Source organism: Tiliqua scincoides, chromosome 4, assembly GCF_035046505.1.
Source record: "Tiliqua scincoides isolate rTilSci1 chromosome 4, rTilSci1.hap2, whole genome shotgun sequence".
Lineage (NCBI taxonomy): Eukaryota > Metazoa > Chordata > Lepidosauria > Squamata > Scincidae > Tiliqua > Tiliqua scincoides.
Window position 1 is genome coordinate 48,756,491 of NC_089824.1, and position 26,109 is coordinate 48,782,599.

At 41.8% G+C, this 26,109-nt stretch overlaps 1 protein-coding gene across 2 annotated transcripts in view; it reads right to left on the reverse strand.

Annotated features, from left to right (window-relative positions):
• SPIDR (scaffold protein involved in DNA repair) overlaps nucleotides 1-26,109 on the reverse strand; it is a 244,523-nt gene that overhangs the window by 121,761 nt on the left and 96,653 nt on the right. For both annotated transcript variants that reach the window (XM_066623674.1, XM_066623673.1), the window contains one exon: nucleotides 8,534-8,753. In XM_066623674.1, coding sequence (XP_066479771.1) covers nucleotides 8,534-8,753 — 220 coding nt within the window. The remainder of the gene's footprint in view (nucleotides 1-8,533; nucleotides 8,754-26,109) is intronic.

Consider the following 26,109-nt stretch of genomic DNA (forward strand, 5'->3'; position numbering starts at 1 on the left):
ACTGCAATCCTAAGCATAGTGGGAGTAAGTTCCGTTGAACATAATAGGGCTTTGTTACAAGCCGACTTGTATAAGACTGCACTATCAATGTAGTTTCATAAAAACCTAACATTCTCAGGTAAGATGGGACAGGTTTCATCACAACAGATTTTCAGCAAAATGTCCTGTCCCATCTGATTTCACCCTCCCCCCAATGCCATTCTGGATGAGAAGCAATTATTTTGTGCAGTCCAGTACAGCAGTTTAAGTTATTGGGAACAACAACTTCTCAGAGTGCCAGAAAACCAGCTTGCAGGAAGGAGGAGCTGCAAAGGGATGCGAAGTTAGGCTAAACTATTTATCACAGCAAAATTTTCCATGCGTATACTGCAGGGAAGGAGGCCGTTCAAAAAATTCCCTCAAAATCCCATGATTCTCCCAAGTCCCATTCCAGGGACTTGTGGTCATGCAGTCCCATCCAACTTTCTCTGGCCCAAATTCGGTAACAGTTTTGATCCCTTCTAAATCACTAATGGGAACATTTGGCACAAGACTGCTCGTTCAAAGATTCCCAGAAGTAAATACACTTAAAACTGAGAAAACATTATTTAGCAACATGCCATTTCTCAATTTTAACTCAATAGTTAGTGAACAAAACAACTTCATAGCAGACAAAACTCATGTGGTCCATAAAGGGGATAAAGAATAGATACAAAATGTGAAAACAAACATTTCAGCCAAGGCAACAGAAATATCTTTGCGACACAGGGATATTTTTGTTTGCATGTTTCGACTCCTTATAAATTGATAACCTCATTCATAAAAACCAGTCAAAAACAAGTTACACATGAGAAAAATCTCACTTTTTTCTTTCTTGTCTACCCAAATGTGCTCTCTCCCCTTGAATATGTACTGTATTATACCAACAAATTAATATTTGAATTTACCAGCACTAAGAAACTTCCCAAACTCTCTTGAGCACACACGAATACTACACATGGCCCCATTCCCTAAACAGCCAATACTGAGTTTATGTTAAATCACTTGCTTCCACCACTTCCACTTTCAGGTGAACCATATCCCAGCCCTGGGACAGAAGGGGGCATCAAGACTAGAGGCCAAGAAGTCTATCCAAAAGTGTCCATGAGATTTTTCAAATAGCATTTACCTTTGTGCTTTTCCTACTTACCTTGCCTCCCTGTCACGGTCTTTGAAATGAGCTAGGACAGGCTGGCTCTGAAGGATCATACCCATTTTGATCTAACCCCTGTGCAGGCGTTTCTCAAACTGTGGGTTGAGGCCCACTAGGTGGGTCATGAGCCAATTTCAGGTGGGTCCCTATTCTTTTCAATATTTTATTTCTCATACGAGGGTCGCCCAGAAAGTAATGCACCACATTTTTTTTCTCAGCCTACAGTAATGGTACGAATGCGAAACTTTAGATATACATTATTTTAATTTTCAGGAGTGCACACACAAATTTTTGGTTTCTTCAGACAGATAGCGTAGCTGCAGCAGTGTTTCGAAATGGCATCTGTAAGTGATGTACGTTACAAGCAGCGTGTCATCATTGAATTTCTCACTGCGGAGAAAGAAACTGTTGGGAACATTCACAAACGTTTGTGTACAGTTTATGGAGAATCTGCAGTCGACAGAAGTACGGTTAGTCGCTGGGCACAGAGGGTGAGGCCATTAGAAGGTGGTTCGGCAGAGCTCCAAGATTTGCAGCATTCGGGGCGGCCATCCACAGCTGTCACACCTGACAAGACGCAGCTTGCTGATGTGCTCATTCGTGAGGACCGACGCATAACGACTAGGCAGTTGGCGCTGAAGCTGTCAATCAGCAAAGGAAGTGTGGATGCAATCATCCGTGCTCTTGATTACTCAAAAGTGTGTGCACGATGGGTTTCACGCTGTCTTACGGTGGACCACAAATCTCTCAGAAAAAACATTTCTTCTGAGTTGCTGAAACATTTTGAAGATGAGGGGGAAGCGTTCTTGTCCAGGATTGTGACAGGTGATGAAACCTGGGTTCACCATTTTGAGCCCGAAACAAAATGACAGTCGATGGAATGGCGTCATCCTCAATCTCCACAGGAAAAAAAATTCAAAGCAACTGCTTCCGCCGGTAAGGTCATGATCACTGTGTTTTGGGACTGTGAGGGCGTCATACTCATTGCTGTGATGCCAAGAGGCAGCACCAATAATTCTGAAGCTTATGTGAAGACATGAACCAAACTCAAGAAGCGCTTCCAGCGACTTCGGCGCCATAACAACCCAGGTGAATGTTTGATTCAACATGATAACGCTCGGCCTCACACATGTTTGAGGACTTCGGAACACATCACTAAACAGGGTTGGACTGTGTTACCCCATCCACCCTACAGCCCTGACCTAGCTCCCTCAGACTTCCACTTGTTTGGGCCATTAAAGGATGCCATTCGCGGAAGACATTTTGAGGATAACGAAGAGGTGATTCGCACAGTGCAGAAATGGCTTCGTGACCAGAACAAGGAGTGGTACCGACAGGGCATACATGCCCTTGTGTCTCGCTGGAGGAAGGCCATAGAACAGGACGGAGATTACGTGGAAAAATAGGGAGTGTAGAAGAAACATAATTCTTTCTTGTGTGTAAGTTTCATTGTGTTCAATAAATAATTGTTGAAGAAAAAAAATGTGGTGCATTACTTTCTGGGCGACCCTTGTATATTAGACCTGAAATGCCATGCCCTTGTGGGCTGGGTTGTGTTGAGACCATTGTCCATTCTATTATTTATTATCCCTTCTACACTGAGATCCAGCAAAGATATTTGGATCCTATACTGAGAACAAGAGGAAGACTTACAGACGTGGCAAGAATATGCTACCTCCTAACTGATTCTTCTGTGGAAATAATAGACTCTGGGGTAACTTTCCTATATCAGCTCACTGAGCTGCACAATCGAGAAGTTGATTTGTTATCTGGCTGACCAAATGTATATAGTGTAGATTTGTTTGTTTTATATGCCAATAAAGGATTCTATATCTATCATATATTAGACCAGATGCTACAATGGTATGTGACTGCATTTGGGGAAATGTTACAGACCTGTACTTTTAACAATGATATTAAACGGGACTTACTCCTGGGTAAGTGTGGGTAGGATTGCAGCCTAGATTATTAAAAAATTTTCCTAACCGATGATGTCACTTCCAGTCATGACATCACTTCTGGTGGGTCCCAAAAGATTCTCATTCTAAAAAGTGGGTCCCGGTGCTAAATGTGTGAGAACCACCGCCCTATGCAAACCACTCATTGGTTGTTTCCACTTTTAATTGCCCTGTTTGTTCTAATAAATAGGGCTATTAGAAGTGGAAGAAGCACTGTGAACTCGACTTGTTCAGATGGAGAAGTCCTCAGTGGGAGCTGCAACTGCCTCCAAGGGAAGACATGTCTCCATCACAAACTGAGTTATACCCACACGACATGTTATGTTTACCATATTATATTTAATTCTTACCTTTCTTCATGAGTATGGGTTGGTTTAGGGGCCTATTGGTGCTACAAAGTGGGATATATAGGATTTAAACAACCAAAAATCTAATCAGTAGGCCCACCATTGCTGATGACAGATTAGCATCAGGTTGCTCTGGCTCTAGGGCACTTGATGGCTTTTGATTTACCTATCAAAATTGTGTGTGCTGTTACCATTGGCAGTACTTCTTCCCCTCCTCACACTCAGAGAGTGTAAGGGGCAATTCCTTCCTTTCCTACCCATGTAAGGTGGAAAAGAAGGAAGAGGAGCTGCCACCAGTCACCGTGACTTGTTCTCAGAGGGAAAAGGTGCCCATATGAGCCTTGGGTAGCTACTTCCATCCTCACTCCACCAGGATGCAAGCCTGGCTGCCAAGCAAATTTCTGCAGCCTATTGAAAATCTAGTGTCATGTATGACTCTATGTGCAACTTGCCACACAACACTAGACCCCATGTCCTGGTAGGCCCACCCAGGGGTGCCATTACTGATTGATGGTCACATAACCCACCTCACAACCAAGATTTTTTAAAAAAATATTCCATCTTACATCTTAGGTTCCTACTCTCTCAACTTCAGTTTTCTCTCCTGGAAATGATTTTCAATTTCCCCCTGTAAATTGTAGTTTATAATCTAATACAGCAATTTTTAACTTTTTTCATCCCGTGACACACTATCAATTTTTAAATAATTGACAAAGAACACTGCACTGCCAGGGGGGGGGGGTTCACTAATAAATGATCCTCCCCCTGTGGCAAACTCCTGTGGCATACCTGCAGATCATTTGTGGCATACCAGTATGCCACAGCACAGACATTGAAAATTGCTGCTCTAACAACACTGAGGTCATGTTGTACTCCAATTGCATTTAATGGGAAATTGAAACTGACTAGTACTTGCACAAAAATATTTGTATCTGAAAACTATAACTACCTGAATTATTGACCCGATTATTTTTGCTGCTATTCTATTCCTTACAGCAGCAGTTCCCAAACTTATCATAATCACAGCACCTTGTCACAGCAGTGCCATCACCTGGCTCTCTGGGTGTTGCCATCCTGAATCGCACACAAACCTGCACAATTGAAGATGGTGGTGCCCAAGGACAGCCAGTAAGGAGAGGCTAGTGGGGGCATCCTGCAGCATCCCTGTGAGTTTACTGCAGCACCCAAGGGCACCATGGTACACAGTTTGGGAACCACTGCTGTACTACTAAAGTGAATACTTAATGAAGAGTTGGATTTTTTTTTTTAGTTGTAGCTGATACCATGCTCAAGACAGCACTCAAAGTGTTATTTGAATGACTGATGCTGTGGTACATTCAACCCTCACACCAAAATAGACAAGGGTGTTTGTTTAGACAAGGGTTAAAGCCAAATCCAACATATCAGTAGCTACTGACCAGATAGATACTTTCAGCTGAACAGTTTACCCTCAGGGAACATTTTACCTAGAAAGCTACATGGTTTACTTAACAAGCTATACAGTTGGGTTAACTCTGCTTTCTTTCTTAATGTGCCTTTATTAGAAATCTGAGCATGCTACTGAACCATTCGTATCTGGGAATTTCTTTAGTCTTTTGGTAGAGGGCAATATTTGCAACTTAAAATGGGAACACATGTTAACTTCTAAAGCTATAATAGAGTTCTGATGTTAATTTGTTACTGTAATTTATTACATGATTTAAACAAATGGTGAACCTCTTTACTAGTTATATGTTCTTGCTCTAACATCCCTGCAAGCCGCTAACAAATTAAATAGTGTCAATCAGTTTAATAACGTGTGTTGGGTTTGCACAATGTTCTTGTTTTAGCTGCTGACTTGAAAATTTGTTTACATTTAGAAGTTTCGTTGGATACAGAGGAACATAGACTAGAGATAAATTTCTTCATAATCACAATTACCTAAATAGCTATTCCTACAGTGTGCACATGTTGTTCAAATACAACATCGCCTCCAACAAATTATGAAATTCAGGAGAAAAAACAAAAGAAAATGAGATCGGTGATCTAATGGGCAGGCCATGAAATGATTCAGAAACATGACATTCTAAGATCATCAAAAAGCAGGTCATGTTTCAGTCACATGAAGTATCCGGCATTGCAAATGGGCTCCCTAAGCCCCCTTGCTTATACCACCCACCTTTTGTATCAAACACCCATTTGGTTTGTATCATAGTTCCACATGGGATTTACTGTGGATACCAGCAAAAGATGTGGCATTATGGCAGATAGTATATGGCGTGGAAGGAAAACCTGACTATTCCAAGGACTGGGGGCTGTGTGGATAGCAGAGGTGGGCAACATATCTTTACTGGACCAACATCAGAGCAATAGGCAGGTTTTACTCAAACCGAAAGGTGGTCCCCAAATGTAGCACTTTATTTTGAAATCTGTTGGGTGGGGGTGCTGTAAAACTTGCTGCTCACCCTGGTGAATTCAGGGGCAGGTTCCCCCCACCACTAGAGTCTATCTTATAGAACTAAGTAGGAAACAATAAGAACTGAATCTGCCCTTCCAGCTGCATAACCCCATCCCAAGTTCTACTTCCTGACCATGCTGAGATGGGATGAAATATTTATGTGCACAAAAGATAATCATAAAGAATACCTATTCTCCCATTGTCCTTAGATGTTAGGAACTTCACACTGCTGATCCATGCCCACCTAGCTGGAAATTGTAGCCGACCAGGTTGACTTCCTGAACGTATACAGTTGTCTCTTATTGAGTCATACCATTGGTCTGAGTAGCAGCAGCTAATGGACTGCAGCTGTCTGGGTCTTTAGCCTTTCTTTGCAACAAACCAGAATTTTATTAACACTTTGAAATAAAACTTGGCTTTTTTATGGTTAACATAAAGAAAAAAAATTTACACACAGTCTTCATACAAATGACACATTGTTTCAGAGAGCAGAAAGATAGCAATCAATTATTAATATTTATGGATTTACTCTTGGCTGACCATTTAATAACTATCTATAACTGTCTAAAGCAGGACTTAGTGTCTTCCAACAGGACCAGATTTCAGCTCCACCATTTGCAAATTAAGCAAAATGTGGAATTTATAATGGGATTAAATATATATGGCCCTGTACTCCAAAGACCCATATATAAAAATGAAAGTTCTGCATCTAGCCTGGAGTAAATTATTTATTGTATGTTTGTAACTGACTTTAACAAAACTGTCTGCTATCCCTTGCTTGACGTCAGCAGACAAGCCATCAGCCGTTTCTGTCACTGCAGTATCCTTGGAATTTCCTCTTTTATTTGAGCTGGAACTTTTCAAGTCTAGAATATTCTTTTGATATTTCACTGGAGTATTTACGTTATCATGCAATAATTCTTTTGCTCCAAATAAAAAAAAACCAAACATGCCACTTCACTGTAAATATGTTACAAAAATTAATCTAGTTTTTAATGCATGTCTCAGTTCCTTCTTCGCACAGTTTTCACATGTATAGATTTTATACAATCTAAAGAGTAAACTTTCCTTGTACACCTCAATAAAATACCACATTTCCAGTCTATTTTGTATCAGCATGATGGGACTGTATGGAACAAACAAGTGACACGCCCCCTATCAAATAGCTTACAATCATAAGGACAAAGGAATGGTGATGAGAGACAGCTACCAAGCAGGTATCACACTTAAATGAGAAGTGAGGAAGCAAATCCTGCATCTCCAAAGTGAATTAAACACAGCAACACTTATCCTTTCATAAAAAATAAAATAAAGAGATTCACATTAAAATTATCAACCCTTGCCTAAGAAATAACTTCAAGGAATTGGGTAATGCAGTGGTTCTCACACATATAGCACCAGATTCCACTTTTTTAGAATAAGAATCAGTCGGGATTCACCGAGCAGGAACATTTTAAACAATCCTAGGCTGCAATCCTACCCACGCTTACCCAGGAGTATGCCCCATTTCCTATCATTTTTAAAAGAATATACACAGTAGCTTGTTAAAAGTACAGATCTGTAACATTTCCCCAAATGCAGTCACATACCAGGGTAGTATCAAGTCTAATATATTAAAAATAAAATATTGAAATGAATGGAGACCCACCTGAAATTGGCTCACAACCCACCTAGTGGGTCCTGACCCACAGTTTGAGAAACACTGGGGTAATGAATGCCAGTTAAAAGCATTCTAAATTAGACTTTTCTCCCAAAGATAACTACTATACTATTCATATGGAAGTGTATATGAAATTTGCTCAAGACTAGTTGGTTGTTGGTAACCATTCATTTGTTTAAGAAACTAGCTACTATATCTCAAAATGTATAGCAAATGTTGATAGGGGGTGCAAACTAATCAAGGTAGTTCCATTTTTTTCTTTTCCAGAATAGTTTATCATCCTCAACTTTGAAGCAGCAATCATCTACAGATTGTATAATTATATCTTTCTTCCAGGAGTGCCCTTGCAGCCAGCTACTTTGAATTTTGCAGAATTTTATTGTACTGTGGCCGAGAGTCTTTTCCTTATCAGAGCTGTATCTGAGCTCTATCCCTTCTGCTTTTGCAAAAACTTCAAAGGAAAAATGCAAAAGAGGACTAACCCTCTTTTTGATGGTAGGGATTTGTCTGTTGATATTTTTCTCTGTGTTGTCTCTTGAATATCTATAACTTTTTAAATGCATACATTGTATCAAAGGGCTCCGCAGGAACAATATCCGTGGTTGGGCCTGGTCTGACTCATGAACCACTGATTCAGGGAGCTTGCCTTTATCAATGTGATAAACAGAGGAACTAAAGATATGTAACTTCCAGAGGAATAGTGGCATGTATTTAATTTGATTTCTTCATCCTCATTAAAAGCTAGAAAATACAACAGCATCTCCCATCTGACATTTGAAGAGTTGGTTTTCTTAACATACAATATGAAAACTTCTTACGCATCTCTTGAAAAATCATTATAGTCCTCCTGCCTGCATATCCTATATATTATACCTTGGCAAGATCTGGGTCTCTTCTAAAATAATGCAACGAGCTACCCCAACGAAACAATGATGAACAAAGTATCTTATTCCTACTTACCAAGGAGGATGTATGTGTATGATATCCTGAGGAGCTCCCTTGAGATGAGCTAATGTCTCTTTTGCAAAAAGAACTTTAAGCCTAGGATGAGTGTCAAAAATTTCTTCTGCTGCAGGACTGTCAGCACAAATTTGTCCCAACTGTTGGCAGTCAGTGATGTACAGATTGCATTCTTCATGCATTTCTAAGATCTTCACAATTAGTATACCTGTTTTACCACCTGAAAGTTAAGTAATAAAACACATAAGTATGCCATATGATACAGAGCACATGTGCATGCGCACAGAGTACTATTTCTTTCTCATTCTTTCTTCACCAAGTGCAGGTAAAATGGTCCTTAGATAATAAGTTAGTTTAAGCATTGTTTAAACACTATAAGGTAGTGGTTTCCAACCTTTAGGAGCCCGTGGACCACTGAGGCAAAAATTGGAATTGTCATGAACCACATGCAAAACCCCTACCTCACTGCATACACACAAAAAAAATTACATTTATAATAGAGAAAATTTATTTGATTTATTATTTATAGAGAAGACTTGTGGATTACTGCTTTTGTTGCTGACTAGGGGTGGTCCGCTCTCCACTCTTTCTGGTGGTCCATGGGGGAGTGGTCACTCGGCAAGATGCCGGAAGTGATTGAAGGCAATCTTATTTTTTTTTAAGATCCTGTGGACCATTTCTAAGGGTCCTGCAGACCACCTTTGGTCCATGTACCACGAGTTGGGAACCAGTGCTATAGTCTTCAATATGTTTAAATCAACTAGTTCCTTTAAACTTTTCATCTGTCAATACTGCAGTTCATCGTCACCAAGATATTCTTAAATAAGACTTCTGGGTAGTTCCGAAATGAGTTAGTTGGGAGGCTAATGGGAGCTTACGTTCTTCTCACTCATCTTAGTAGAGGGGAAAGAATGATGAGACACAGGTAACTTTCAAAGCAGGATAAAAACTTGCCTAAACAAAGACAATATTGCCTAAAATATGTTTACACAAATTAAGGTCATAAGTCCCAAAAAGGAAGCCCAGCATACCACTCTAGCATATGTTGAAAACCCTACATAATTCCTTTCTTACTTTAAGATTATGATAGCAAAATTAATGAATGTTAACACTAGAGAGCTACAATGTTTGTTGACTGAATATACAAACAATAACAGGCAACAATTTCTGTGGTCAGCAAGTCTAAGACCTCAAATGCAACTCAGAAGCTGCACAGCTAGAAAAAGCACTTGACACATGGAATATTTAAACATCAGAAGAGACGCTTGAGTTTGGTGTACCAGAGTTTCTGAGTAGCTAGAAAGTACAGCCAAGAGGGGGTTGAAAGTACCACATCAAAGGAGCTCTGTTCCAGTAACACTTAAGCATTGTGCAGGCAGCTGCCATATCAATTAGGCCCTACATGACACTCACATGACAAGCTTGTATTACTTTTATTCTCGTTTTGCTGCTATTTTTTTCCAGATACCTACAATAAGAGAGTATGTTACTCTATAAAAATAAGGGAAGGGAAACCGTTGAGACTACATATTCTTTGAAGACCAGAAATTTTTTGTTGCAGAACAGCAGGAATGATTAGATAAATATTTGAAAGCCTATTTGGTACCATAATTTAGATCAGCCATCTTTGATGTACAAGCCTGCAGCCAAAATATAGCATCTCAAAACAAAAAAAATACATATTAAAAAAGAAAAGACAAGCAATAAGCTCTCTGTCTTGACACTGTCTGATTATTTTAAATCTGGATGCTGTGATGTGTCAGAAAACTTCAGAGTTCCAAAGTAAATTGTATTACAAGACCTAAAATTTTACATTTTCTAAAAGAAGAATATACAAACTTTTAGTTTGGTACCCTGAAACAAACATGCAGACAAATTTTTCAATATATGTTCCGGTATTCCTACTAAATAACACTGCCACTTATTCTTGCTTTAAGTATACACAGTATTTTCCCCCAATTGTTTAATAGATTAATAGAACAATTCTATACATGTTTACTCAGAAAAGGGCTCCAAGTGTCCAGCCAGTCACAGAGGTGAATCTTAGGTTTGCATTTCTTTTAATTTCCCTCTAAGCTCAAGTACAGTCAGTTCTCTTTATATGCAAATTTGCTAACTGCTAATTCACTTATCTGCGAGAGGCGGAATTGCCACCTGTTCTTGTTATCTGCAATTCTGCTCTCATTATCTGCAAATATTGTGCTGGTGCCACATCAAGCGGGCACTGATATTGGCCTATGGGGAATCGTTGGACACATTTATGTCCACTTCCAACCCTGGCAGTGATGAGAAGCCACTAATGAGATGTCTCTGGAAGGCCACCTGAGGGTTGCTCTGGGGTTGGGGCAAGCCAAGGGAAGGGGCCAAGAAAAGGTGAAGAAGCAGGACAGGTGAAGCAACCCCCTCCCCACTGCTGATCTCTGAGTCCTCATTGTTGGGTTAGCAAGCAACCTTCAACGAATCAAGGGTTAGATAGCATGGAGAACTCACCATCACCACAACCTTTAAAGCATCAAGGAATATCCAACACAGGGAAGGAAGCATCAGTTGTAAAATGAGTCCTCACCCAGACTTCAAGCTAAGATTCACATTCATAAAGATCATAGAGTCTATGGTGAAAAGAATCTCCTTAGGGGGAACCTAACCCCATAGGCTCAATCCCCTGGAACCTTTCCCCCCCCATGCTTAATGATTCAGTACCTGCTAATTCAGTATTCACTAGATTTTCCAGGAACCTAACCCTAGCGGAAAACAAGAACCAACTGTATGTAAGTTTGTCTTTGTGTTCTGTATCTACTCCTTTCTACATTTTAATAAACCTTTTCCTACATTTAAGAAACTATCTGCCTGTGTTATTGCAACAAAAGCTCTGAGTAATTGCCTCCTGCTCTCTGACAGACCACTCTTGGCCAAAAACTATAAGAGCTCAGAGCATGTGTGAGTGGGTAGGAGTAGGGCCAGCCTGGTCAAAGGGCTCCCCTTCCCTTCTAGCAACCAGCTTCAGTGCTGAGGGATGCCTAAGTTAATGAGCTAACTCCAGCCTGGAGGTAAGGCATGAGACAGAGCCTGAATCCTGTCTCTGGATGCAGCAAAACTACACTCCCAGAGGTCAGGCAGGAACAAAGTAAAGGCAGTCAGGAAAGGTTGTGGTGGTGTGCTTCCATCACCCCCCTAGGGAACCCAAAAGTGCATACAGGTTGAGTCTCATTATTCGCGAGAGTTCCATTCCAAGCACTCATGCGGATGGCAAAAAACGCACTATAGCAAATCAATTTAAAATCTTTTTGCTGATGATTTGAAAACAGCCTTGCTGATCTTTGTAATGCACACAGAAGCAATCAGTGTCTCTCCAGGCACTTAGGCTTCACTAGGAGGAAGCAATCCCTCCCTTCACCAGGAGTCCCAGCAAGGGGGAAAGAATGGGGAAGGTGATAGTAGCTGCCATTTAGTCTTAGTTCATGTGCTCAGGGGGAAGGGGAGGAGTGAAGCCTGCATAGAGAATGATTGATAGATTGTCAGCTGGCTGCCCTTTCTGGCATTATTAAATGACTGTTTTCCTTTAATTTAAAGGGCCCTTCCCATTAGCTTTAAGATAGAAAAATCTGTGAATACTTAGGTTATACCTGTAATCAGTGCTTTTTTTGTAAAAAAAAAAAAAAAAAAAGGTGCAGGAACTCACAACCTGTTAATCTTTTATTTATTTTTAAACTGAACTTTGAGGAGTTTTGCAGCCTCAACTGGCCCCCCTTTTGGCAACTTGCAACCAACTTTTATATTTTGCAGCCATGGAGCACCTCCCCTCCTAAAAAAAAAAATTCTTCTTCATAGGGATTTGAACCCACAGACCAGCACTTTAACACTTGAGCCATAGGAACTCTTAGACTCAAAGTGTTTGTAACTAATACTTGAGGCGCTGATGGCCACCAGCTGAGCTCAAGACCTTATACAGTATATTAGTTCTGAGCACTTTCTGAGTCTGGTTACAGGCTTTCCTATAGCCCAATGGAAAGAGTGCTGGGCTGTGGAGCACGAGGTCAGAGGTTCGAATCCCTCCCTAGCCTGTAGTTTAAAAAAAAAGGTGGAGCACAAGGTCAGAGCTGGGGGTGCAAAAAAAAGAAGTGGAGCAAGAGGTTAGAAGTTTGAATCCCTCCCTCAGTGAAAGGGGGGAAAAAAGGTGCCGGAACACCGTTCCGGTGCGTTCTATTACAAAAGAAGCCCTGCCTGTAATCATTTCTGTGACAGTAAAAACTATGATTTTAAAGGGATGCATTTTTTCCGTTCTCCAGGGATCAGCACATTCCTTCTCATTTGCAGGGGCTATTCATATTGAGTCAAATCCGTGTATAAAAAATACGTGTATAACAAGGCTGGACCTGTATATTTCCCTGTCACTACATGGTAGACAAAGACTTTTGGGGCTGGCATCTTGGGTTCCTCCCAGTAATCACTGCATACAAGGACTGGAATGGTTCAACTTCTGGGTCACCAGCCTGAGATGACTCCATCTGAACAGGTGGTAATGAGAGCTTCTTGGTCTCTAGTCTTGGCAGGCACTGTAGCAGGTCAGTCGCTACTGACCTCTGAAGAGGGCATTTGGACCCTGCTTCAGGATCAGCCTGGGTCAGTGCAGGCCTTGGGAAGATCGAGTTTTAAGTTTGATGGTGCTGCCAAGTCATGCTCCAGTTGTTTGTTCTATTTGAGGCTCAGTTTTTCAGTTGCATAAAGGGAAACGGCAGAAGTCTCTCCTGTAAGTGTCCTGGATCCATTCGGAAGATGGTATTATATATTGTTTTGCCTGATTGCAGACATGAGTTTCAGAAATCCATTGAGTATCTTTATATTTAAACCTTTGAGTTCTAAAACCAGAGTCTTGGGCAATGAAATTGAAAATACTCTACCAAAAATAGTGCCTTTATATTTAAAGAAATTCGGTGGATTTTTAGGCCTCCAGTCTATAATCAAATAAAATAGTATTCATAAATAATTTTCCTAATCACAAAGCATTCTTTGCCTTTGAAACAACTGAAGTTGCTCTTCCTACTACTTTTTGAAATGCTACCTTTTGTAGGTACCACTTTTTCAAGTAGCACAACTGCTACTAGAGATGGCAATTGTGCCCAGGAAAGGATAGCTTGCCCTGCATCTAGGGCTTCAATCTGCACACTCCTTCCCCAAACCACACCTTTTTTGAGGGGCAGGGCCAAATTTTGTTCACAGCTATACCACTGCTTCAGCCATCCCCATGGACAGCAGGAACGGGCTAGGACAGGCAATGCCACAGGATCATACAGGTGCTCAACCTCCAATATGACATATGCTATCACCTGCTGTCTATATAGTATCAACAAGTCACTCTGTGCAAGGTAATAAATGTCACAAACCTGGCATTTGGAAAGCAGGCTCCCAGGACACTCTGCTGCTAACTGTAAAGACACCAGACTTCAAAGGCAAGCAACATTGTTTAAATAAAATTTATTACCAAATTTGATTCTATTCAGCTTAGACTTAATTGGAACTATGAATGTATTTATTTTTACACCACCTTTCTTCCAAGGAGCTCAGGGTGGTATTCATAGTTCCTCCTCTCCTTTTGTCCTCTTCGCACAACATGTATTAGCATTGCCACAACTAACTGCTGTCATGAAGAGGTAACCCTGTTCCCTTCTTGTATGCATTTTGACTGCACAAAAATATCAGAATTATAGCTGCTCCTGCAGATAACGTGGGATGCTTCACACTCCAATTAACAAACAAACAGGGTGCAATGTTGACTGGCGATGTTGTCATATCATAATAGGAACACCTGAATGGGCTTCTGATATTATTGCTGTTATTGGGCCCTATCAGTTTTCCCTGAGTAAATATGGGGACAGAGGTGGAATTGTTGCAGGGCCTAGTCCCTGAGGAAGCTATAGTTAAGCCAGGGGCGTCAAAGGACAGCAGGCAGAATGAGGTCCCCAGAAGCAATTTATCCAGTCGCCAATATATTTGGGCTCCCGCAGCTTGATAATTGGGCTATCTCATATCTTGAAAATATGATTTTCTGTTCTGTCATTTGCAGCTAATGTGTTTCTATGCAAGAACAAAGCGCTTGTTTCTGGCCATCATCTGCTTAATGATGTCACTTCCAGCCCTCAGCAGGCCCTCTATATGAAACAAGTTTGACAATCCTAAGTAAAGCAGACCACTCTTCCTAATAAGTGACTGTTTTGGATTAGGGAGCTGACTGTAAGCAAGGAAAGGCCCATCAATACCCAAGACCTGAGTACAAAAAGGACCACTGTTCAGGTTGGACAGTAGTTCAGCTTGAAGCAGCTATTATTATTATTATTATTATTATTATTATTATTATTATTATTATTATTAACAGTATTTATATACCGCTTTTCAACTAAAAGTTCACAAAGCGGTTTACAGAGAAAAATCAAATAACTAAATGGCTCCCTGTCCCAAAAGGGCTCACAATCTAAAAAGATGCAAATGAATACTACATGCTTTATGTGACAAACGTGTTTGCTGTATGCACAGCACTGTAACACTGGTGATTCTCACGGCAGATACACTATGTGGACAATGTACACATGCAAACAAACATAATTAAACATTTGATTGGATCAGGGTCTCCACAAAAATTCAAATTATGCTTTACATTTTAAAGGCCCTTGAAGAAGGTAAGAAAATAAATCTGTACTTAGAGGCAAAACAATCTGTTCAACCCATGATTTTTCTTATTTAGCAGAAGCTATGCAGTTTTTAGAGAAGCTATAGTTTCTCCAAAGCTAGTCCCACAGATCTAATTTCGAGGAAGGATAAAGAAAGAAAACAGAATAGAGGCTTTTAAGCCAAAAATTAATAACAGAATGAAAAGAAAACAAGATTTGTTGCAGTACTCTTTGTTATTATTTATTCAGTTCAGTATAGTATTCAGTTCAATATTACTTACTTGGTACCCTGCTTTCTGGACAAAAAAGTCTGCTATCCTGCCTTCATACTAAATACATATCTAGTCTTTGCTGCAGAAATTGTAGAGGCCTCTCTAAGTTTGGTTGTCATCTGGAGAAATCAAGACGGTGGGGCCTCCCCTAAACACAACAGCCAGCCGTTCCAGTCGAGATGGCCACCTCTGGCCCTTAACATGCCCTTTTGTTGAGCACTTCAGTGCTAGAGACTATCTTTATGTGCATACGGTAGCCCTCCTTATCCACAGGTTCAGCACCTGTGGATTTGACTCAACTTGGGAGCCAAGCCTGCACCTGGAGGGCCTCAAGGACTTCCTGGACATGACTGGAAGTGCCTTCCAGTCACGTCTTGGAGGAGCCCTGAGTGTGGGGACATAGATTATGGCCTCCCTACGTCTCCCATGCTTTGGAGAGGCTGGCACAGACACCCAGCAAATTTAAGTATCTGCAGAATTCTATATCTGTGAGGGTTCCATGAATAGATCCTGTGACATTCCTGTGAATACGAACGGCCCATTTAAAAAGATCGCTCTGCATTATTGTTACACAATAAAAGGGAGATTTGCATAAACTTGAAACAATGAATGTTCGCTTTTATAATAGTACTCTGCTTTATATATTTTATATTACTTTTTCATATTCTGTTCTTCCCTTTAGATCTCCTCCCCCCATTGCCTTATACCACAAGGCGGGGTATAAGAAAGTGAGGCCAACGAAGGTGACAGTTTAGGGCAGTGTTTCTCAAACTGTGGGTTGGGACCCACTAGGTGAGTTGTGAGCCAATTTTAAGTGGGTCTCCATTCATTTCAATATTTTATTTTTAATATATTAGACGATGCTACCATAGTATGTGACCGCATTTGGGGAAATGTTACAGACCTTTACTGAACAAGCTACTATGTATATTCTTTTAACAATGATAGCAAATTGGACTTACTCCTGGGTAAGTGTGGGTAGGATTGCAGCCTAGGATTGGTAAACATTTTCCTGCTCGATGTCACTTCTGGTCATGACATCACTTCCTGTGGGTTCTGACAGATTCTCATTCTAAAAGTGGGTCCCGGTGTTAAATGTTTAAGAACCACTGGTTTAGGGAAAAAAGTGTGAGTGAAAGCTCAGAGGAGTGGGTCATATGCACCCTAAGAACTGTTCAGCAATGAAAGAAGCTGTCCTTGGGAGTTGTCAAATCCTCCTCCAAGGTTTTCAAGGGAGGTCTAGAAAAATGTATTTGGGGGATATATGATGAACACTCAGAATGCAGTTAGTGTTCTCTTTCCAGAAGAGAATTAAGCCCACAAAAGTTCTGTTAAGCCCACAAAACACATAATCAATAACATAACTCCATTCTTCCATTGTCACTGCTTTCAGTTGAAGAAGGTTCCACTTATTAAGAGCCAGGATGATCAAGTGCACTGTTTCCTATACTTTTGGTCTGGACCAACTAGGTGGGTCGCGAACCAATTTCAGGTGGGTTCCCATTCATTTCAATATTTTATTTTTAGTATATTAATCTTGATGCCAACATGGTATGTGACTGCATTTAGGGAGATCTGTACTGCATTTAGGGAGATTTAGGAGTAGGCAACAATGTTTATGGTTTTAAAAATGATAGTCAATGGGCTTACTCCTGGGTAAGTGTGGATAAGATTGCAGCCGAGGGTTGTTAAAAAATTTTTCCAGCTTGATGATGTCACTTTCAGCCATGACATCCTTTCCAGGTGAATAACATCACTTCCGGTGGGTTTCAACAGATTGTCATCTAAAAACATGGGTCATGAACTAAAAAGTTTGAGAGCCATTGATCTAGTGGTTTGAGAGTTGGACTTAAGAATCAGGTTCAAATCCCTACCCACAAAGCTTCCTGGGTGACCTTGGGCCAATCATTATCAATCAGCCTATCCTATGTCACAAGGTGTTGTGAGGACAAAAAAAGGGGAGCAATCATGTACACTACCCTGAGTTCCTTGGAAGAAGGGTGGTATAAAAATGTGAATAAATAAATACAAATAAAATGCTTGAAACCAACTTGCTTGAGGGCAAGGTAGGTTTTTTTAACATAAAATGAACTGCTCAAGCCAAAGAGAAGAAGGGGAGTTGTTCAGTTTACACACACTGTACAAACTCACGTAAGTGCTACCCCTAATCATAGATCTTATACTGAGAAATGACTGCTGTTACCTGAGCGCTTTCCTTCGCTCAGATAGGCACATGTGGGGGAAAAGACAAAAGCGATTTCAACATGACATTCAATATAATTGAAATATATATTCAAGCTGCTGTTGAGTGACATATTATGACTCTCTTCTCTTACAAAAACCAAAGAGTTGCTAACTCAAAAAGAAAAATAATTATTTGTGTTTCTGTACAATGGGTAGCATCCCGACTAGCACTTCTGTTATCAGAGGCTCCTTCCACAAACAATGGTTTCCTTGCACAAGTGGAATGCTTCTTTCATTCACCAAAGAAGCGTCTGTTCCTTGGAGCTCAGGACAGCAGAAGACAGTCAGGATGGAACTCACTCCTTTCAACACAAACACACTGGATGATAAGGGGGCATAAGAGGAAATACTGGTCATTGCCATTCCCTTGTGGGTTTAAAATAATGTTAAGCATTCATTGCAATTGAGAAGAAAGTCATCAAGTACAGTGCCAAGTAAGTAAGGCTCAAATATTTAGGAAAGAGGGAGGACACAAAGCACTGTTCACACAAAAGGTAGTCCACACTGCACTAGCATTATTCCAAGACTAACATCAGGAAAAGTTTTCCAGCAGAAGGAAAAGCTCATGATGTGAAGACTGCCTGATCACAGTCTCTTATTTATTTGCTTAGATTAAGATATGCATGCTTCAGGGCTGGATATGTGAGCCTACTGTCAAAATGAATAAAAGGGTTCACAGGGTGGCAGGGCAACATTGGGAGAGACTGGGCTAATCCTGCTGGCAAAAAACAATGTTTTTCCGTTATGTCTAAACTTTTTTAAAGCCTTTTAATCATAAAGGCTAGGCAATATGAGGTGGGGAATGAGACTTTACCAGGTCACTCCTGATGTCACAGGTACCAATTAGAGACTAAGAGGTAACTGATGATGTCACAGATACTAATTATGGCATTTATCTGCAATCCGATTCCACACAATACACAAACAACAACAGAGACAGGAGACAAGAGAACCATACTCGCCCAGCAGCAGCAAATTGCAGCATTAAGTATTGGAAAACTACCATTTCTCTGTAATAGAGTCTGCTTCATTTTCTCTGACTGGAAAATGGGGAGAAAGCCTGGAAAAGAATGATGAACATTCATCATCAGGAGAGAAAGTCAATAGGATGGATACTACAGAGCTGTGTTCCGCTAACTGGAGCATCACAGCTTACCCAAGAAGGTCGAGGGCAGATTGTAGAAGGTAGACTAGGGGCTGAGACTAGGGGCAACGCAGAGATGGCCAAAGAGATCAGCAAAGCCCAGCCAGGTCCAGCCAGGCAGAGACACCATCTTTGGGGAAATCACAAAGAGATTGCAGATCATCTCTGAGGATGAGAAGATGGGCAGGCAGAGGAAGGCTGGGCTGGGCTACGCAGAAAGACATTGAACGCACCTTATATGGACTTCAGAACAGACCCTGCAGGGCTGGACTAAAGGTCGATGTAGGCCACCTTTCTGGCCTCAGCAGTCAGCCAGATGTCTTTGGAAAGTCCCAAAGAGGCAACAGCACTACAGTGTTTAATGCCCTGTACCTTCTGGCACTTGGAATATACTGCCTGTTTTGCCAAATTCATGTTCTAGTCTTAGCCTAGAGAACTTATGCCCACTTCAAGCTAATTAGCCCCTTCCCCAGCTCAAGCACAGCTAGCTCTAGCAGTGTATACAGCTACTGCTGAACCCAAGTACCAGCAGAAAGGTGACTAGTGGCTCGCCTGTAAGGCTGCAGGGTCACTCCTCCCAGTTCTGCAAGCAGCAAGTTCTTTCAGGTACAGCAGTGCCAACTCAGCTCTCCACCACTCAGCAGTCTCTGTTTGGTTAGTTCACTAGTTAGTCCGACAGTCAGTGTGCCAATTCACTGTCTGGTTACCAGTCCATCAGTTAGTGTGCCAGAAAGTCAGTCAATAAACCAGCAAGTCTCCTCTCCTTCTCCACTCTCTCCAGCTACAACCCACAAACTCTCACTGCTCCAGGTGCTGCTTTTCTCCCTGTAATGCTGTGGGTATCAAACTCTCAGGGAGTTTGAGGAGCACAGTAAGTCCTTGCAGGGGAGGGGAGGGAGGCAGCAGAGGCGGGGGGAAGGCAGCAATGTGATCCCCTGGATCTCATTGCTAAGGGGTGTTGCAGGAACTGGGATGTACTCAAATTGCAGTCCCTGCAGCAGCCTGTCAGAGATGCTGAGAGCCCTGAGCAAGCATTTGCGGGGCTCCCCAGCCTTCTAAAAGTGAAAGCGGAACGATCACACTCCACTTCAGGTTTTGTGAAGGTGGAGCACGATTGCTCCACTTTTACTTTTAGAACATCAGGGAGCCCTGGAGACGCTCGCACAAGGCTCCCTGCACCCCCGACAGGCTGCTGCAGGGACTGGTGATTGCATCCCAGTCCCTGCAGCCCCCCTTAGCAACGTGATTCTGGGGATTGTATTACTGCCTTCCCCCTGCGCCCGCCCCTTAAGGGGGCAGAGGCCAGGGCTGTCAGGCTGGGGTGTCACGATGCCCCAGTTTGAATAGCTCTGCCATAATGACCTGGCTGCCTCTAATGGCTGCAGCAGTATAGCACACGCTCTGCTAAAAGCCCAGGCCTTAACCCTGTGTTCTCCAAATCCACCAGAGCAAAGGGCAACTGCAGAATCCACATCTACTTGCAATATCTTCCTTAATTCCAATACACTGCCCTTGAACTTGGAGGTTCTAGTTAGCTATTGTGGTAATTGCTAAAAGAAACATTAAGGTGGAGTGGCACATTCAAAATTTCTCTACATAAGTGACACATGGCATGCTGCGGGTTGGCCGCCCCTGCTGTAACCGAAGTGCTAGGTCTTGGAGAAAAGTGCTTGGATTCCTGTGTATGGGATGCATGAGCTGAAGGAAGGGTATACAGATTTCCCACATCAGCTGAGAATTGCCATTACATACTTTAAAATGTCATTATATTGTCATTACAAACTTAATTTTTTAAGTGGGTATAATCATTTAGAGCAGGGGTGAGTTCTATGCAAAGCACTAAAATCTTTCATTCCAATCTCCATCACGTCAACATCCAATCACTACTTTTGAGATATTCTATTGTGTCAGTCACACATAATGTGAACTTATCTACACACTCTACTTATTACACTGCTGCATGCAATTTACCACTGGTCTGTTTATTTAAATTGTTTAGTTAGCCCTATTTCCTTAAGGCCCTGGATGGGCAATAACAATTTAAAAAAACAAAAACCACTAAAATATATTGGGGGAGAAACTCAGATTATAACCAAATATTAATTACTTCAGAGCGCAATACCATAGTCTTTTGAGACTGAAGGTTGGAAACTACTAATTACTTGCCCAGATATGGACTATACAAAGTTCCACATTTTTGCTTACCATGTCAAGTGAGCTCTGAGCATGGCAAGGCAGTCATCAGCACAACTCTGAATGTGCATGGAAGGGGAGTAACCACATAGTTGCATTGCACATGCCTTCTGCCAGGGCTAAAATTGGGCAGAAGGTGGGGGATTGGCCACTGCATTGCCAAGTGGCTCACAGATAGACAGACCAGCACCTGCCACCAGACCCCAAGCTCTGGAGCAGAGAAGAAAGACAGGAATATATTTTGTTACTGACTTTCAGATGCTCTCTGAAAACCCAGCAAGTGCACAACAAAGCAAACCTCTCAGCTAGCTCTTCCAGCTCTGAGCAACGAATTGGCTCTGTGCGTGCAAAGGGTGCCCTGCAAACCTAGCATCAAATTGAGAAGTCCCTGCTCTTACTTCCAGCTCCAAGCTATAGAAGCAGCCAAAGATTCTTGTGTTCTGGATGTACAGTACCTGGTTAGGGACAGGACCCCACACTTAGGGGGAGGGGGGCTGATGAGCACACATTTTGGGTTAGCTACAAAAAAATGACTCATTGTCCTCAAATTACCCCAGAAGATATTTAAATTTGGATTTTCGCATATCTCTATGTAAAAAAGTGCCCCGCCTCCGGAGGAACAGCCACAGAATCTGAACTTCACTATTTACTATGCTGCATGGAGCACTGCCAACAGGCTGATTTTAGCTGACCAGAGAGACTGAAATAGAGCATAGAGAAGCTATTAATAACTTTTTGAGCACCTAGAATAAAACAAGAAATCCATGCATATCAAGGAGCACTGGTGTAACATGACTCTGATAATTCAATCCCTTCAGGAGAATAGCAGTTATTTATATGCCACTGAAGCTTCCAACTGTGTTCAAGGACAGCCCCACAAAGTGAACTCTAGGAGGTGAACCTCAAAGATGTCAAGCCATGAATGAGGGTTACCATGTCCAAATGAGAAATAAATAATTTCACCAAGCAACAAGTGGAAACAAGTGGGATATGCTCATAATCACTGCCATCACCTGAAGATGCACATACAGCAGGACCACAAGATAGTGAACATGAAATGTGACGGAATCAATTTGTTAATTGACTGGGTTCAGATTTCATGTTTGTTCATGTTCACTATCTTGTGGTTCTGTATGTATACCTCCAGGTGGGGTACATTTGATGAGAATGCTTGATGAGATTATTTCACATTTGGACATAGTAACCCTCATTCATGGCTTGACATATTTGAGATTTGCCTCCTGAAGTTCACTCTGTGGGCCTGTCCTTGAACACAGTCTGCAGAGGGCTCTGCAGGGCTCCCTGTACCCCCCCTGAAGGCTGGTGCAGAAATGGTTATATTTAAACAAAACCCCTTGGTCCCTGGTAGCAGTGCGATCCTGGGGATCGCATCGCTACCACCCCTCCCACAAAGACTTACCAGAGTTCTCAATCTTCCAGTGAGTTTGAGAACTGCTGCCCTATAGGACAAAGAGCAGGGTGAATGGGAGTCTTGTCAAGCAGGAGAAGCATGTATGCAGTACCCAGTCATGGCCATGGGTGAGGGCAAAAAGGAGGGATGATCAAAAGTATACTGTGATTAGCTACAAGTGAACGTATTGCATGACTTGTACAACACGAAATGGCACAGAAGAACTGCCTAGCCATTGGGAAAATATTTTTCTCCAATCCAAATGAAGCCAGAACCTAGGATTTACCTTAATCAGGAAATGCTTCCCTCCTCTTTTATCAGTGACATTCTGGTCTATGCGATAGCACACTATAGGGTTTCTAGAGGGATTTAACCGGACTCCAAAAGTTAAGATGGTCCAATCCCCTCTCATTGATCTCTGAGTTCATCTGTCTTTTGCATGTTTGCCTTAAACAGTAACAAGTGAAGCAAGAGATACAGAGTTGTACAGACATTTGTATGAGTCTTATCATTCAAAAAACATTACAAGGGAAAATGAAGCAAGGTAAATAAAACCCAAAATGGAGACAGACAGCAAATTAATCACAGTCAGACTTCCAATAAACTACAAGAAAGAGAAGATGCTTTAAATTAAAAAAAAAAAAGCTAATGCAGTGTTTCTCAAACTGTGGGTCGGGACCAACTGGGTGGGTTGTGAGCCAATTTCAAGTGGGTCCCCATTCATTTCAATATTTTATTTTTAATATATTAGACTTGATGCTGCCAAGTATGTGACTGCATTTGGGGAAATGTTACAGACCTGTTCTTTTAACAAGCTACTATGTGTATTCTTTTAACAATGATAGTCAATGGGACAATGACCGAGGAGTTAAGTCAGATAGAGGTTAAAAGAGAAGATGTTTCAGACCTCATTGATAAATTAAAGATAAATTAAAGGCCCTGATAGCATCCACCCAAGAGTTATTAAGGAATTGAAGAATGAAGTTGCTGATCTCTTGACTAACATATGCAACTTGTCCCTCAAAACGGCCACGGTGCCAGAAGATTGGAGGATAGCAAATGTCACGCCTATCTTTAAAAAGGGAAAGAGGGGGGACCCAGGAAACTATAGGCCGGTCAGCCTAACATCTATACCGGGTAAGATGGTGGAATGCCTCATCAAAGATAGGATCTCAAAACACATAGATGAACAGGCCTTGCTGAGGGAGAATCAGCATGGCTTCTGTAAGGGTAAGTCTTGCCTCACGAACCTTATAGAATTATTTGAAAAAGTCAACAGGCATGTGGATGCAGGAGAACCTGTGGACATTATATATCTGGACTTTCAGAAGGCGTTCGACACGGTCCTTCACCAAAGGCTACTGAAAAAACTCCACAGTCAGGGAATTAGAGGTCCTCTCATGGACTGAGAACTGGTTGGAGGCCAGAAAACAGAGAGTGGGTGTCAATGGGCAATTTTCACAATGAAGAGAGGTGAAAAGCGGTGTGCCCCAAGGATCTGTCCTGGGACCGGTGCTTTTCAACCTCTTCATAAACAACCTGGAGACAGGGGTGAGCAGTGAGGTTGCAAAGTTTGCAGACGACACCAAACTTTTCCGAGTGGTGAAAACCAGAAGTGATTGTGAGGAGCTCCAGAAGGATCTCTCTAGACTGGCAGAATGGGCAACAAAATGGCAGATGCGCTTCAATGTCATTAAGTGTAAGATCATGCACATTGGGGCAAAAAATAAAAACTTTAGATATAGGCTGATGGGTTCTGAGCTGTCTGTGACAGATCAGGAGAGAGATCTTGGGGTCGTGGTGGACAGGTCGATGAAAGTGTCGACCCAATGTGCGGTGGCAGTTAAGAAGGCCAATTCTATGCTTGGGATCATTAGGAAGGGTATTGAGAACAAAACGGCTAATATTATAATGCCGTTGTACAAATCTATGGTAAGGCTACACCTGGGGTATTGTGTCCAGTTCTGGTAGTCGCATCTCAAAAAAGACATAGTGGAAATGGAAAAGGTGCAAAAGAAAGCGACTAAGATGATTACGGGGTTGGGGCACCTTCCTTATGAGGAAAGGCTACGGCGTTTGGGCCTCTTCAGCCTAGAATAGAGACGCCTGAGGGAGGACATGATTGAGACAAAATTATGCAGGGGATGGACAGAGTGGATAGGGAGATGCTCTTTACACTCTCACATAACACCAGAACCAAGGGACATCCACTAAAATTGTTGGGAGAGTTAAGACAGACAAAAGAAAATATTTCTTTACTCAGCATGTGGTTGGCCTTTGGAACTCCTTGCCACAGGATGTGGTGATGGCATCTGGCCTGGACACCTTTAAAAGGGGATTGGACAAGTTTCTGGAAGAAAAATCCATTACGGGGTACAAGCCATGATGTGTATGCGCAACCTCCTGATTTTAGAAATGGGCTATGTCAGAAGGCCAGATGCAAGGGAGGGCACCAGGATGAGGTCTCTTGTTATCTGGTGTGCTCCCTGGGGCATTTGGTGGGCCGCTGTGAGATACAGGAAGCTGGACTAGCTGGGCCTATGGCCTGATCCAGTGGGGCTGTTCTTATGTACCTACTCCTGGATAAGTGCGAGTAAGATGCAGCCTAGGATTGTTAAAAATTTTCCTTTTTGATAATGTCACTTCTGATCATGACTTCACTTCCGGTGGATCCTGACAGATTTTCATTCTAAAAAGTGGGTCCCAGTACAAAATATGTGAGAACCACTGAGCTAATGCATTGCAACAAATGCTATCTATTACTGTATCATTGCTCTCATCAGCCACTGTGGAAAGAGCTAAGAGATGGGTGAGTTTTACTATTTACTACTACTTTTTTCAACCTGGAAAAATTAATGCATTAAGGCAGTGGTTCCCAAACTTTTCAACATCAGGACCCACCTAAACAAACAACCAAAAAACAAACTGGAGAAGCTTCTCCAATCACTCAAGCCTCAGTGGCTATAAAGGTTATTTGTCCATAGTGCTCCCCCAAGTAACCAATTGATTAACTTTGATGTACATAGTCTAATTGTCTACTCTAGTCATAGTTTAGCCCAGGGATGTCATTTCATACAGTGGGCCGAATAGCATTCATGATGTCTACTGAGGGCCAGAAGTTATGCCATTAGGCAGGAAGTGATTTCATTAAACAGGTAAAAAACCAGAAATAAACATTTCTTTCTCACTTAGGAACTCATTAGCTGCAAATGACAGAAGAGAAAATAAGCAAGTCTTGATCATATTTCAAGATATGGGAGAGTCCAATTATCATGCAGGCAGCCCTTTCAGCAGTGACCCCTTAGTACACCTCAGCAGCTGGTAGAGACCAAGGGCCAGATAAAAAGCTTCTTCAGGCCGCAACTGGCCCCAAGGCCTTATGTTAGATACTCCTGGTTTAGTCTAATTGTAAGTTTCATGACCCACCAAAAATTGGGTCATGACCCACTGGTGGATCACAGACCCAGTTTGGGAACCACTGCATTAAGGAAACAATCCAAAGAAGCCATACACATGCATGAGCGACCAAATACATCGTCAAACGTTTTCCCCATTACAGCAACTTCTACAGTTGAAGCAGCAAGCCAGTATTCAGTTTTGGAAACAGCAGTCATCAAAGCTGCTGCAGCTTCCACTGTCAAAGTTATGAA